Consider the following 15720-nt stretch of genomic DNA (forward strand, 5'->3'; position numbering starts at 1 on the left):
AACAGCTCTCCCCCTCTTCCACCCAAAACCTCAGACTCTTCTTCCTCACACTGTTTTTCCTCCCACCTGATCGCTCCGTGCAGGTCGAGCGTGAGTCATGATGTGTGTTTGTGTGTGTGTTGAGATGTAAAAGCTGTGTGTGTGTCATTGACTGACTTCATCTGTCATTGTCATTGACGACCATGCTGTAAACATCTCTCGGACCCTCTTCACTGTTTCAAATGTTTTTTACTCACTGATGGTAGTCATCTTTGTGCCTATAACTCGTATCTCTGTGTGTGTTGTATGTCTGTTTTGTATCTGGTGTGTGTGTGTTGAACAGAAGTACTCGGCCGCATCTCTGTGCAGTATCACCACAGAAGTCCTGAAGGTGCTCAACGCTACCGAGGAGCTGATTGGTGAGGCGGGGGGCGATAGCGTCACCCCCTCAGAGTGCATGAGCGCGTCTGAATCCTTCTCCAGCAGCTTAGAGACCAGGGAGCTGGACCAGAAACTCACAAAGATGGAGGAAAACGTAAGAACCACAGCCTACAGTTGAGGTCGGAAGTTTACATACACCATAGACAAATACATTTAAACTCAGTTTTTTACAATTCCTGACATTTAATCCTAGTAAAAATTCCCTGTCTTGGGTCATTTAGGATCACCACTTTATTTTAAGAATGTGAAATGTCAGAACAATAGAAGATAATTATTTATTTCAGCTTTTATTTCTGTCATCACATTCCCAGCGGGCCAGAAGTTTTTCGTACACTCAATTAGTATTTGGCAGCGTTGCCTTTAAATTGTTTAACTTGGGTCAAACATTTCGGGTAGCCTTCCACAAGCTTCCCACAATACGTTGGGTGAATTTTGGCCCAATTCCACCTGACAAGAGCTAGTGTAACTGAGTCAGGTTTGTAGGCCTCCTTGCTCGCACATGCTTTTTCAGTTCTGCCCGCACATTTTCTATAGGATTGAGGTCAGGGCTTTGTTATGGCCACTCCAAATACCTTGACTTTGTTGTCCTTAAGCCATTTTGCCACAACTTTGGAAGTATGCTTGGGGTCATTGTCCATTTGGAAGAACCATTTGCGACCAAGCTTTAACTGATGTTTCCTCCAGCATCTTCACAAGGTCCTTTGCTGTTATTCTAGGATTAAATTACACTTTTCGCACCAAATACATTCATCTCTAGGAGACAGAACACGTCTCCTTCCTGAGCGGTATGCCGGCTGCATGGTGTCTACTTGCGTACTGTTGTTTGTACAGATGAACGTGGTACTTTCAGGCATTTGGAAATTGCGCCCAAGGATGAACCAGACTTGTGGAGGTCTACAATTTTTTGCTGAGGTCTTGGCTGATTTCTTTTGCTTTTCCTATGATGTCAAGCAAAGACTCACTGAGTTTGAAGGTGGGCCTTGAAATACATCCATAGGTACACCTCCAATTGACTCAAATGATGTCAATTATCCTATCAGAAGCTTCCAAAGCCAAGACGTAATTTTCTGGAATTTTCCAAGCTGTTTCAAGGCGGAGTCAATTTAGTGTATGGTAACTTCTGACCCACTAGAATTGTGATACAGGGAATTATAAGTGAAATAATCTGTCTGTAAACAATTATTGGAAAATTACTTGTGTCATGCACAAAGTAGATGTCCTAACCGACTTGCCAAAACTATAGTTTGTTAACAAGAAATTTGTGGAGTGGTTGAAAAAAGAGTTTTAATGACTCCAACCTAAGTGTATGTAAACTTCCGACTTCAACTGTACATACACCTGAATGTTGGTGGTTGCCACTATCTGGCCATGCTAGAAAGGACCAAAGTGCAGCGCTTTCTAAACGCAAAACGTAATCCTTACCCTAACCTCAACCATAACCCTAGATCAAGAGAATAGATAACCTATGTGTACTTGCCCATCTGAAGTCACTATCTGAGCCACTTTTGTCCATCTTAGCATGACCATATAGTGACTACAACCTGTATTATTTAATGTAGAGGCTCAACAGGACAGGCCCTAGGATAGAGCCCTGTGGGATCCCAACATTGTTATGCTCAGAACCTGTGCCCTTTGAGTTCTCCTGTAACATGTGACTTGTCCCTGCAGGTGTACCTGGCTGCGGGGGCGGTGTACGGCCTGGAGGGGGCACTGGGGGACCTGGAAGAGGTGGCCCGGGACATCAGCAGTAGCACCTCAGACAGAGAGCTGGCCTTCCTGGAGGACCAGGTGGCCACTGCCGCCACCCAGGTGCAGCAGTCTGAGCTCCAGGTAGGGGGTCCATTCATGTTCCATGCTGATTACATTGCAGATGCATGTCAGATTTCACAGCACCTGTGTAGGTGTGACATATGAGCCAATCACATCTTCTTTTGTCATAAACAGTATGTTTAAGGTATAGAGAGTGGATGACAGTGCTGAAAGATAATTTGTGGTAAAGGGAACTTGGTTGGTATGTGTCCTGGACGCTGCATCTTAGACCACTGAAATCCGAGCAAGGGTAAGCATTCCAGAGGGACATCAGAGACTGTAAAGGAAACATGGCCCCCTTGGAGAGACGCTATCGGAATCGGTGCAGCCAGTGGGTTTCTCCACGCATCGCGCCGACAGAAACAAACATCTTTCTGGTAAGAAGAGGGGCGGGGGCGTATGCTTTATGGTTAACGTGACGTGGTGTGGCCAAAACAACATACAGGAACTCAAGTCCTTCTGTTCACCTGATTTAGAATTCCTCACAATCAAATGTAGACCTACATTATCTACCAAGGGAGTTCTCTTCGATTATAATCACAGCCGTATATATTCCCCCCCCAAGCAGACACATTGATGGCTCTGAACAAACTTTATTTGACTCTTTGCAAACTGGAATCCATATATCCGGAGGCTGCATTCATTCTAGCTCGGCATTTAACACCATAGTGCCCTCCAAGCTCGTCATCAAGCTCGAGACCCTGGGTCTCGACCCCGCCCTGTTCAACTGGGTACTGGACTTCCTGACGGGCCGCCCCCAGGTGGTGAGGGTAGGCAACAACATCTCCACCCCGCTGATCCTCAACAATGGGGCCCCACAAGGGTGCGTTCTGAGCCCTCTCCTGTACTCCCTGTTCACCCACGACTGCGTGGCCACGCACGCCTCCAACTCAATCATCAAGTTTGCGGAAGACACAACAGTGGTAGGCTTGATTACCAACAACGGCCTACAGGGAGGAGGTGAGGGCCCTCGGAGTGTGGTGTCAGGAAAATAACCTCACACTCAACGTCAACAAAACTAAGGAGATGATTGTGGACTTAAGGAAACAGCAGAGGGAACACCCCCCTATCCACATCGATGGAACAGTAGTGGAGAGGGTAGTAAGTTTTAAGTTCCTCGGCGTACACATCACAGACAAACTGAATTGGTCCACCCACACAGACAGCATCGTGAAGAAGGCGCAGCAGCGCCTCTTCAACCTCAGGAGGCTGAAGAAATTCGGGCTTGTCACCAAATGCACTCACAAACTTCTACAGATGCACAATCGAGAGCATCCTGTCGGGCCGTATCACCGCCTGGTACGGCAACTGCTCCGCCCACAACCGTAAGGCTCTCCAGAGGGTAGTGAAGTCTGCACAACGCATCACCGGGGGCAAACTACCTGCCCTCCAGGACACCTACACCACCCGATGTCACAGGAAGGCCATAAAGATCATCAAGGACCGCAACCACCCGAGCCACTGCCTGTTCACCCCGCTATCATCCAGAAGGCGAGCTCAGTACAGGTGCATCAAAGCTGGGACCGAGAGACTGAAAAACAGCTTCTATCTCAAGGCCATCAGACTGTTAAACAGCCACCACTAACATTGAGTGGCTGCTGCCAACACACTGACTCAACTCCAGCCACTTTAATAATGGGAATTGATGGGAAATGATGTTAAATATATCATTAGCCACTTTAAACAATGCTACCTAATATAATGTTCCATACATTATTCATCTCATATGTATACGTATATACTGTACTCTATATCATCTACTGCATCCTTATGTAATACATGTATCACTAGCCACTTTAACTATGCCACTTTGTTTACATACTCATCTCATATGTATATACTGCACTCAATACCATCTACTGTATCTTGCCTATGCCGCTCTGTACCATCACTCATTCATATATCTTTATGTACATATTCTTTATCCCCTTACACTTGTGTCTATAAGGTAGTAGTTTTGGAATTGTTAGCTAGATTACTTGTTGGTTATTACTGCATTGTCGGAACTAGAAGCACAAGCATTTCGCTACACTTGCACTAACATCTGCTAACCATGTGTATGTGACAAATAAAATTTGATTTGATTTTGATTTGATTTATATCACCCTAGGCTACCAACCAGATGTTATGATAGAGCAATTTGATGCCCAACTGTGCAGTCGATGACATGGCACGTCTACAGTGTGGTCAGTCTGGAACGTGACCAAGGTCTGATGGTCCTGTTAGAATGCAGGCTTAAATCTGGAGACTGGATAGAGTGTGAAGGACATGTAATTGTATTCCACTGGTGTCTTCTAAATTGTCCTTCAGTAGCAAAGTGAATTGAAGTGATCTGCTAGCCTGAGCCTTGATCTACACCACATGTACAGCAAATATTGAATTGTTTTTCATCTTCTCCCTCCAGATATCAGACATCGAGGTGAGGATATTATCTTTAAAAACAGCTGGACTGAACGTCACCGCCTGCAATCGTTTCTCCAAGTTCCCCAAGCCAAAACCTAAGGTAGTATTTTTTTCCACCTTACAATTATTACACACATACACAGCCCAATGGTCACTGTACTCATGTACTGTTTCTCTGCAGCCTCAAACCCTCGACACGTCACGTCAACAGAGGAGAAAGCTACCTGCCCCTCCAGCCAACGGTAATGGACTTGTTGAAATCCTCACAAAGAGAACCTGTTTTGCTTCTGAACCATTTGTTTAGTTCTATTTAATCGATTGATGCCTCCATTTCCATGTCCTACTTTTGTTTAATTAAGTTTATAGGGTTGACTCCCCTTGTTGATTGAAAAAGTACCAGGGCGCAAAATGATCCAAACGTTGTCACTTCATAAAATCTCAAATCTTTCAGACTGTGTAATATCACACTGTCTCAAGGAGCAAGTTCTGCCTTTCAACAGTCGTAAAACACACACACACACACACACACACACACACACACACACACACTCTTAGGGCGTTCATGTGCGTTTTACATCGATCTTGGCTCACATCACTGTGGCAACACAATGTTGTCCGCTCCGCAGAGTAACGGACCCTTTTTAATGTGTGGATGTTGGATGGGGGGGGGGGCTGGTATTCACACTTGGAAGGCTAACATCACACATTTGGATCTACAGGAGGAGATTGAATGGACGCCAGCCTAAATGCACCAGCTAGAGAGGGAAGAAAGAGAAAGGTTCAATTAGGAAAGAGAGACGAAGCACAGAGAATAAGAGACGAATCGGACGGCTGCGTCATCAGCCAATGGGACACACTCCTTTTCATGTTAATAATTATTTCATTAATTATTAATGGTGGTTTTGTTTCTGTTTGGCGCCATCAAGCAGCCTCACCATGTCAGTGATTCACTCTGGTTTTTTTTTAGCTTTAGTCTCAAAGAAAAGCACAACGCAACAGAGGCGAGATCAAAGAAGTCGTCTCATAGTCATGTGTTGATTTCAGAAGGAGATCGACAGAGCGTCTTTTAAAAAGATCGTCGTTAGATTAGAGCTGTATTCTTTCAGGAAGGGTTGCATGTTTTACTGTTTCTCTCTCTGTCTGGGGGAACTTCTGAATTTCATGCCCAATTCTGATTAAATACGACCAAATAGTGTAACAAAAACTTAAAGGACACCTGCTCTTTCCTTTCCACAGACTGACCAGGTGAATCCAGGTGAAAAGTTATGATCCCTTATTGATGTCACCTGTTAAATCCACTTCAATCAGTGTTGATGAAGGGAGGACACAAGTTAGTTAAAGAAGGAGACAATTGTCTTTACACAATCCATGTCTCAATTGTCTATGTGTGCCATTCAGAGTGTGACTGAGCAAAGGCTAAATATTTAGGTGTCTTTGAACAGGGTATGGTAGTAGGTGCCAGGCGCACTGGTTTGTGTCAAGAACTGCAATGCTGCTGGGTTTTTCACTCTCAACAGTTTCCCAGGTGTATCAAGAATGGTCCACCACCCAAAGGACATCCAGCCAACTTGGGAAGCATTGGAGTCAACATGGGCCAGCATCCCTGTGGAATGCTTTTTGACACCTTGTGGAGTCCATGCCCCGACGAATTGAGGCTGTTCTGGCGGCAAAACGGGGGGGGGGGGGGGTGCAACGCAATATTAGGACGGTGTTCTTAATGTTTGGTGCACTCAGTGTATATGCAATGTAAACTACATTTACGTTATACTATGTAATAGCTTCATTTGTCATTTTGACTATTGAATACTTTCCTTACCCGAATAGCTCAAGTATATGTCTATATGTATTTCTTGGTCTTCTTCCAGATAAGGAGTCCGAGCAGCAGGTGAGAGCACTTCAGCCGTACTGACATACAGACAGCACAAAAAGTCCTTCGAGGGCACCCCAGGACCCGTGGACCCCCGCGGGGCCTCTCCAATCCAGTGCCTTGAATCATCGTCCGCTTCGGGCTACACAGGGACTAACACCTGCCCTGTGCACCCCAACCAGCGCTCTCCTCAGCCAGGCACCTCCCCATCCTGTCACCCCCTAAAAATGACCCCATACCATGCCTCCCCATCCTACTCCACCCCCCCCCCCCCCCAGGCCTCACTCACTGTAACCACCACACCACACGATGGTGGGTTGATAGACGGCGTGTCTCTGCCTTAAAATCAGCATACGAACACTCCTCACCGTGACAACTCACTGTCTTACTATCAAAAGAAGACGTCACTTCAGAGTCATTGTAGTACAGAAAATAAAAAACATCTGTCAGTCTAACTGTTTGCAAGAGTGTTGTAGGTGTTTGAACTAATGAACAAAGAAGATGTGAAAAAACCACGTGAAATACTTGTGGTACGTGTCCCTAAAGAGGCTAAAACCATGTTTTATATACTACTGTTTTACTTTCTCTCACCGATGAAATGTCATGATGAATTGTAGAGCAGTTGCAGAACCTGTTCAATGTTGACATTTAATTATTATTTCTGTGTAAAGACTCAAAAGTAATAATTTCCCTGAAACTAGCAAATAAGAAATCCTCATTCACTAAGATATGGTCTGATGTTTTTCCAATTTTAGAAAAGGAGATTACTTGAAAAAACAGGTGTCCTCTCCTGTTCCTCAGTTAAGAATTGTCATTGTCATTAAGGTAGCAAGTGAGCACAACTCAACCTTTTTGAAGGAGGTGATTTTGTGATGACATAATTACTCTTGTGCTTAGTTACCATATTTGGAGAAAGTTTTGCTATATTGCTAGTAATGCAATTAAACATTTACATTTAATTGCATTTTCAAATAATGAAGCATTTGTCACACAAATAGGCTACCTATCTGTAAAGCATTTATGAACCCAAAGAAGCCATGAATTAATTAAATGAACATGTGTTTCTTACCAATTAAAAACACCTGTCTATGAAATTGTCACCATCTAAGCCGTTAGTTGTTATTTTTATATTTCATTTATTTCAGCTTTGTGGCCTTTATTTGGCATAGATCCTGATTTGTCACCTGTGCTGTATGGCTCCAGTAATGAATTGTACATTGCGTTAAATATCTAGTAAATATGTAAACATAATGAAGCCTAATGGGCTGTATGACAAAATGCTATGAAAACCATGATTTTATTACAAGCAATTGAATTTTTAACTTTTCAAGATTGTTATAATTTTCACTAAAACAAAGTGAGTGGATAATGGCGTAAGCTTTCTCCCCCTCTGAACGCTTCTCTCATCAGTTATGTCTGAAAGCGTGTCATGTTTCTATCTTCAAAGTGCTTTACATGTGTGGCTGCATTAATTGTCTAAAAATGTATGATTTCAAAAGTTGATAAGGGTATTCATATTCATGATCAAATGGGAGATGCTATAAATAGTAGTTGATGCAGTGTGTGACACAACTCCAAAGAGTCTTGAGTGCTCGGCCTGTTTCTATCAAGCGTCTCATTGTAGGAGTACTGGTCTAGGATCAGATCTTCCCTGTCCATGTTAACTGTATTCATTGTGATCTACAAATACAGGCCTTGCTCTTTATATTGAGAAAGTCAAAGTATTAATATAGAGGATATGAAATACAAGGTTGCGTAGGGTTCTGTTCGTGTCTACTGCTCGGTAATGACAGGTAAAATAGTATGATGTTTGCTTTGGTCCGTGGTGTTATGTGCAGCCTTTTTTCAGGCCACACATAACACCCTGGACCAGAACTAGTATAAAGTGTCATCTAGTTGTCCTTTGATAACAGGTTATTCCCATACCTCTGGACTGCTGGGACTTCTGTTGTTTTTACATGATATAATGATATTTGATTCTATTGGGTTCTATTTGAACACTGTCCACTGGTGGGTCCATATATTCATCCTATGATCGCCTTTTGCAGGTTTTGCAGATCGTTCCTGTATGTTGTCGTTGTTCCTGGAGGTGTGTTGTGTATAAACGCATGTTAAATAGATGTACAAAATTCTCACGAGAAGCACAGCCAAGGGGTTCATCATTATCAATGTCCTGTATTTTTATATTGTAAAAAAAAAAAGTGATCTCACCTCAGAATTTGTTTATATATATATATGTAAAAAAACGGATATGACATATAAGATATAATTGCCCAATCATAAACTTGATCCTTCTGTGTTGTCTGTGGGAGACTGTGCAACCTAGCTGCCATCATGACGGAATGACTGCAGTGAAGTTCACTATGCACAGCTTTGATGGACTATTCACTCATGTGCAATCGTTTGTTGCAATCCATATCATGTGTTGGGGAAAAATATAAAGAAGCAAAAAATCAAATCAAAAAGATTTGATTTGAAGCAAAAAATGTATTCTCTATGTGCCAAATTGCTCTGAATGAGAAAAGGTGTAATACTAAATGAATAAAAGTTTGCATACCTGAATGATCTCTGGAGTTTCCTGTCATTTCTAACCTTTGGGAGTTAATGACGTATTACTTATCTTATGTTACGAAGAAAATCCCTTTTTCAGCAATATTCATACCTATTTACCTCGTGGTAAAAACAATATATATATATATATGAACCCGCTAATTTGGAATTTGAGCATCTTTACATTTCTCTTGATTTACGTCCTGCTTTTCATTCAACAATCATCGGTAACAGCACCAATCTACCAAAAACAGTTCGAGACATCTTAATTTATTAATCAATATAGATTGCATTTCTCAGTATGTACAGAATACAACTTGTTTTTTGGGTCAGTCAGTTTAGAGGTCCCTTTGAGTAAGACATAGGCGTGAGAGAGAACCTTGAGTAGAAGAAAGACAGGAAGGAAGAAAGAAAATGAGAAAGAGACCGAGAAACGGGGACAATCCTTGATTAAATAAATAAAAATACACATTCACAAACACAGACTGTGGGTGGCGAGCGTGTTGTCACGGTAACCAGTCAGCGTCCTCCCCTCCCAGTGTCTTCCCGAGGCTCTCCTGGTTCCTGATGGTGTTGAGGAGAAGCTCCAGGGTGTTTATCACATATTCAGGGTGTCTGAGCCCACCACTGCCCCCTCCTCTGCTCTGCCTCTTCCCAAAGCGCCCGATGGGCCTCACCCCACGCCCCACATACCACAATGGATCTATCTCTGGACCTGACAAAGAAAAGACGCGGGATGAGTGGAAGATATATATATATATATTTCAACCTTAACTTGATGCTTCCACTCATCCCACACACAGTATATATACACACACAGTATATATACACACACAGTATATACAAGCATGTGCTCGCAATCACAGACAGACAGAAACACACACACTCAAACTCTCTGACAAGCACACACAAATGCCTGTCCACAATGTAGCCTACATAGTTGTACCGTTATGCCTAAACAGTATGTCACATTTGATAGTCAGACCTAATAACCCTTCATATTGCTGTTCCATAACTAGTATTAATGTTGTAAAGGACACAATGTTTTGGTATTGGTATGAGTTCTGATGTGGTATGAACAATAACGTGATATGAACAATAATCTGGTATGAACAATAACATTGTATGAACATTAACGTGATATGAACAATAACCTGGGTATGAACAATAACGTGAAATTAACAATAACCTGGTATGAACAATAACATGGTATGAACATTGTATGAACATTAACGTGATATGAACAATAACGTGGTATGAACAATAACGTGGTATGAACAATAACATGGTATGAACAATAACATTGTATGAACAACTTGATATGAACAATAACGTGTATGAACAATATGAACAATAACGTGGTATGAACCTATAACGTGATATGAACAATAACCCGGGTATGAACAATAACGTGGTGTGAACAATTTAGTGGTATGAACAATAGCATGTATAAACAATAAGGTGGTATGATCAATAGCCTGGTATGAACAATACTATTATGCTACAAACAATAACCTGGTATGAACAATACCATGTAGGCTATGAACAATAACCAGAAAGTAGATGTCACTTTTTCATCAGGCAGTGGAGGTCCATTTATTGGATTTTAGGGTTATTTAATTTATAAACGCCACATCAATAATGTTAAAAACCTTAGATGATATTATGATGTAACAAAATGTATTTTTAGAATCATTGTAGATCATATCACGTTCAGTGTGATATGTGTTACCCATTCAAAATTATTCCATTTGTTTATTATGATTGTATTTGTTTATTAACACATTTTACCACACCCTTTATAAACCATTTGTAATAGGTTAGAAATCTGAAATATTATTTATATTAATTAACATACAAAAATTGAATTGTATTAATAAAATGTGCAATCCATGTGTAATATCCATATAGTCACAAATCATTCACTTTTATTCGAAAATAAAACGAGCAACAACTTACTTCTATTGTCGACATTGTGGACGATATGATAGTCGTGCTCCACTGTGGTACTGTGTACACAGGTGACTGTCGTGGACAGCAGCAGCAGTACCGTGAGCGCAGCCGTCAGCCAGCGGGTCCCCAGGACGCACTCTCTCACCGTCACCGGGCTCGCCACTCTAGTCTCAGGAATCATTGTAGATGGACAGCAAGGAACTGCAGGTGGACCGTCTTATTTTAAAACGACATAAAGGTAAAGATACATGGTTGAACCCGACTTTAGACTTGTATCAATGTCATCTTGTCCTAACTTTTCAATTAGTATGTTTAACGCGTAATTGCGCACGATTGCGTAATCTTAGAAAATACAGATATGTCTACCAATGAATTATCTACTCTTACCTAATAACTGAATAAATCATTTATTATCCTAAATAAGTGTTCACATTTTATATATAAAAGTCTAGCGGTTTGTGGACGGCACACAACTGTCTTAAACTTACTGTCAACTTTTGTAGCTTTGTAGAGGTTTTTCGGTGGAGGGTTTCCTCGTGTGAGGTTCTTCATTGGCGGGAAGGGTGTGAGCGGGAGTTTATATATTCCCGGACTGCCCATATTAGGTGATGAATCAAGAACGTCACATCGGATACTCCGGTGGATAAAGTCACCCCACCACTTCCTCCTCGTCCACTCCTTCTTGCCTCTTCTTTCCTTTAAGAATTAAAAAGTAATTTAATTGGGCTTTTGGGTTGGAGTTTTCCTCGGTCATGGCACGCCGCGGTGCACTCCATCAAGTAGTCAATGACATGTGGACAACATTAAATTAGTAGACTGCATGCTTTGGGGACCTTCACTTCAAGTACAAGACAGTGGCCCAGGGTTGTGGAGGCGGGTATGCGTCAATCATCTTGATTAGTATCGACAAGTCCTTTCGTTGTCATAGCACCAACCATATAGTGGAAAACTGATCAATGAGTATAATTTTCAATGAATGAACTTGTGTATGTCTAATAAAATTCACTCATATTGTGATTCATTATAGGTAACTGAATTCTGGAGCACTGGACAGTTCCTTCAATGTAACATGGTAAATGGTTATATCCTATCATAGGCCTACATTCTATGGTGATGTGCATGATTCACATACATACATTAACAAATTGCTGAATGCAAAATGTGAGTGATCAATATAGTGATATTAAAATAAAATGTTATTTGTCAAGTGTGAATACAACAGGTGGATACAACAGTGAAATGCTTACTTACCAGCCCTTAACCAACAATGCAGTTTTAAGAAAATCCCTAAAAATGTAAGAGATAAGAATAACAAATAATTAAAGAGCAGCAGTAAATAACAATAGCGGGGCAATATACAGGGGGTACCGGTACAGAGTCAATGTACCAATGTGCGGGGGGCACCGGTGTCGAGGTAATTGAGGTGATTATGTACATGTAGGTAGAGTTATTAAAGTGGCTGTGCATAGTAATAACAGAGAGTAGCAGCAGCGTTGGGGGGGGGGGGGGGGGGGGTAATCTGGGTAACCATTTGATTAGCTGCTCAGGAGTCTTATGGCTTGGGGCTAGAAGCTGTTTAGAAGCCTCTTGGACCTAGAATTGGCGCTCCGGTACCTCTTTTTAAAATTATTTTAAAAAAAATGATTTGTAACATTTTTATTTCACCTTTATTTAACCAGGTAGGCTAGTTGAGTTCTCATTTACAACTGCGACCTGGCCAAGATAAAGCATAGCAGTGTGAACAGACAACAACACAGAGTTACACATGGAGTAAACAATAAACAAGTCAATAACACAGTAGAAAAAGAAAAAGAGTCTATATACATTGTGTGCAAAAGAAATGAGAAGGTAGGCGAATAATTACAATTTAGCAGATTAACACTGGAGTGAAATGATCAAATGGTCATGTGCAGGTAGAGATACTGGTGTGCAAAAGAGCAGAAAAGTAAATAAATAAAAACAGTATGGGGATGAGGTAGGTAAATTGGATGGGCTATTTGCCGTTGGACTATGTACAGCTGCAGCGATCAGTTAGCTGCTCAGATAGCAGATGTTTGAAGTTGGTGAGGGAGATAAAAGTCTCTAACTTCAGCGATTTTTGCAATTCGTTCCAGTCACAGGCAGCAGAGAACTGGAAGGAAAGGCGGCCAAATGAGGTGTTGGCTTTAGGGATGGTCAGTGAGATACACCTGCTGGAGCGCGTGCTACGGGTGGGTGTTGCCATCGTGACCAGTGAACTGAGATAAGGCGGAGCTTTACCTAGCATAGACTTGTAGATGACCTGTAGCCAGTGGGTCTGGCGACGAATATGTAGCGAGGACCAGCCGACTAGAGCATACAGGTCGCAGTGCTGGGTGGTATAAGGTGCTTTAGTAACAAAACGGATGGCACTGTGATAAACTGCATCCAGTTTGCTGAGTAGAGTATTGGAAGCTATTTTGTAGATGACATCGCCGAAGTCGAGGATCGGTAGGATAGTCAGTTTTACTAGGGTAAGTTTGGTGGCGTGAGGGAGGCTTTGTTGCGGAATAGAAAGCCGGCTCTAGATTTGATTTTAGATCGGAGATGTTTGATATGAGTCTGGAAGGAGAGTTTACAGTCTAGCCAGACACCTAGGTACCACATATTCTAGGTCGGCACCATCCAGGGTGGTGATGCTAGTCGGGCGTGCGGGTGCAGGCAGCGAACGGTTGAAAAGCATGCATTTGGTTTTACTAGCGTTTAAGAGCAGTTGGAGGCCACGGAAGGAGTGTTGTATGGCATTGTAGCTCGTTTGGAGGTTAGATAGCACAGTGTCCAAGGAAGGGCCGGAAGTATACAGAATGGTGTCGTCTGCGTAGAGGTGGATCAGGGAATCGCCCGCAGCAAGAGCAACATCATTGATATATAGAGAGAAAATAGTCGGCCCGAGAATTGAACCCTGTGGCACCCCCATAGAAACTGCCAGAGGACCGGACAACATGCCCTCCGATTTGACACACTGAACTCTGTCTGCAAAGTAGTTGGTGAACCAGGCAAGGCAGTCATTAGAAAAACCGAGGCTACTGAGTCTGCCGATAAGAATATGGGGATTGACAGAGTCGAAAGCCTTGGCCAGGTCGATGAAGACGGCTGCACAGTACTGTCTTTTATCGATGGCGGTTATGATATCGTTTAGTACCTTGAGCGTGGCTGAGGTGCACCCGTGACCGGCTCGGAAACCAGATTGCATAGCGGAGAAGGTACGGTGGGATTCGAGATTCTCAGTGATCTGTTTGTTGACTAGGCTTTTGAAGACCTTAGATAGGCAGGGCAGGATGGACATAGGTCTGTAGCAGTTTGGGTCCAGGGTGTCTCCCCCTTTGAAGAGGGGGATGACTGCGGCAGCTTTCCAATCCTTGGGGATCTCAGACGATATGAAAGAGAGGTTGAACAGGCTGGTAATAGGGGTTGCGAAAATGGCGGCAGATAGTTTCAGAAATAGAGGGTCCAGATTGTCAAGACCAGCTGATTGGGCGAGTAGCTGCTGCTGGGGGGGGGGGGGGAGCTGTTGGCCGAGGTAGGAGTATCCAGGAGGAAGGCATGACCAGCCATTTAGAAATGCTTGTTGAAGTTATCGATTATCATGGATTTATCAGTGGTGACCATGTTACCTAGCCTCAGTGCAGTGGGCAGCTGGGAGGAGGTACTCTTGTTCTCCATGGACTTTACAGTGTCCCAGAACTTTTTTGAGTTAGAGCTACAGGATGCAAACTTCTGCTTGAAAAAGCTGGCCTTTTGCTTTCCTGACTGACTGCGTGTATTGGTTCCTGACTTCCCTGAACAGTTGCATATCGCGGGGACTATTCAACGCTATTGCAGTCCGCCACAGGATGTTTTTATGCTGGTCGAGGGCAGTCAGGTCTGGAGTGAACCAAGGGCTATATCTGTTCTTAGTTCTGCATTTTGTGAACGGAGCATGCTTATCTAAGATGGTGAGGAAGTTACTTTTAAAGAATGACCAGGCATCCTCAACTGACGGGATGAGGTCAACATCCTTCCAGGATACCCGGGCCAGGTCGATTAGAAAGGCCTGCTCGGAGAAGTGTTTTAGGGAGCGTTTGACAGTGATGAGGGGGTGATCACGGGGATCTGGGCCTTGTCGGGTGCCTGTAGTATATCCCTCGCGTCCGACTCATTGAAGAAGAACTCCTCGTCCAATTTGAGGTCCAGAAGCTGTTTTCGGCAGCAACATTATGTACAAAACAAGTTACGAACAACGCAAAAAAACTAACAAAATAGCATGGTTGGTTAAGAGCCGATAAGACGGCAGCCCTATTCTCCGGCTCCATTTTCACCTCTCTTTTGGGTGTGGTCTCAATAAGTTTGCAGAGGTCCAAACATAGTGTTCAAACATGATGAAATCATGTGGTGACAAAAGCACAGCTCGGTGAGCGAGATGAGTCACAGGCGGCAGTCCGGTTGAGGAGGAGATGTTCAGAGTAAAACTGAAAGGTCAAAAATGTGATGGTAGTTTTGGCCTCAGGCCCATGACTACAGTAGGTCCAGTGAGAGGATATCTATAAATAAAGATCAGATACAAATTAAATATTATTGGTGTAGATTGGAAGAACAAATCTGTCCCCACAAAAAAATGTTTGAAAAAATGTCAGAATTCATAAGCACATAATTGAGACAGTGGCATTATCTATAATTCTAAGCTCTTAATTCAAAGCTCTTGTTGGATATTGTAGTACTTC

General features: G+C 42.7%; 1 protein-coding gene across 1 annotated transcript in view; it reads left to right on the forward strand.

Annotated features, from left to right (window-relative positions):
• Positions 1–9051, forward strand: part of LOC115105157 (rab effector MyRIP-like) — a 139733-nt gene extending 130682 nt beyond the window's left edge. The window contains 5 exon segments of the mRNA XM_029626829.2: positions 323–514; positions 2089–2250; positions 4634–4732; positions 4814–4874; positions 6498–9051. Of these exon segments, the coding sequence (XP_029482689.2) occupies positions 323–514; positions 2089–2250; positions 4634–4732; positions 4814–4874; positions 6498–6541 (558 nt within the window). The 3' untranslated portion in view covers positions 6542–9051.
• The last annotated feature ends 6669 nt before the right edge of the window (positions 9052–15720 follow it).

Source organism: Oncorhynchus nerka, linkage group LG22 (assembly GCF_034236695.1).
Source record: "Oncorhynchus nerka isolate Pitt River linkage group LG22, Oner_Uvic_2.0, whole genome shotgun sequence".
NCBI lineage: Eukaryota > Metazoa > Chordata > Actinopteri > Salmoniformes > Salmonidae > Oncorhynchus > Oncorhynchus nerka.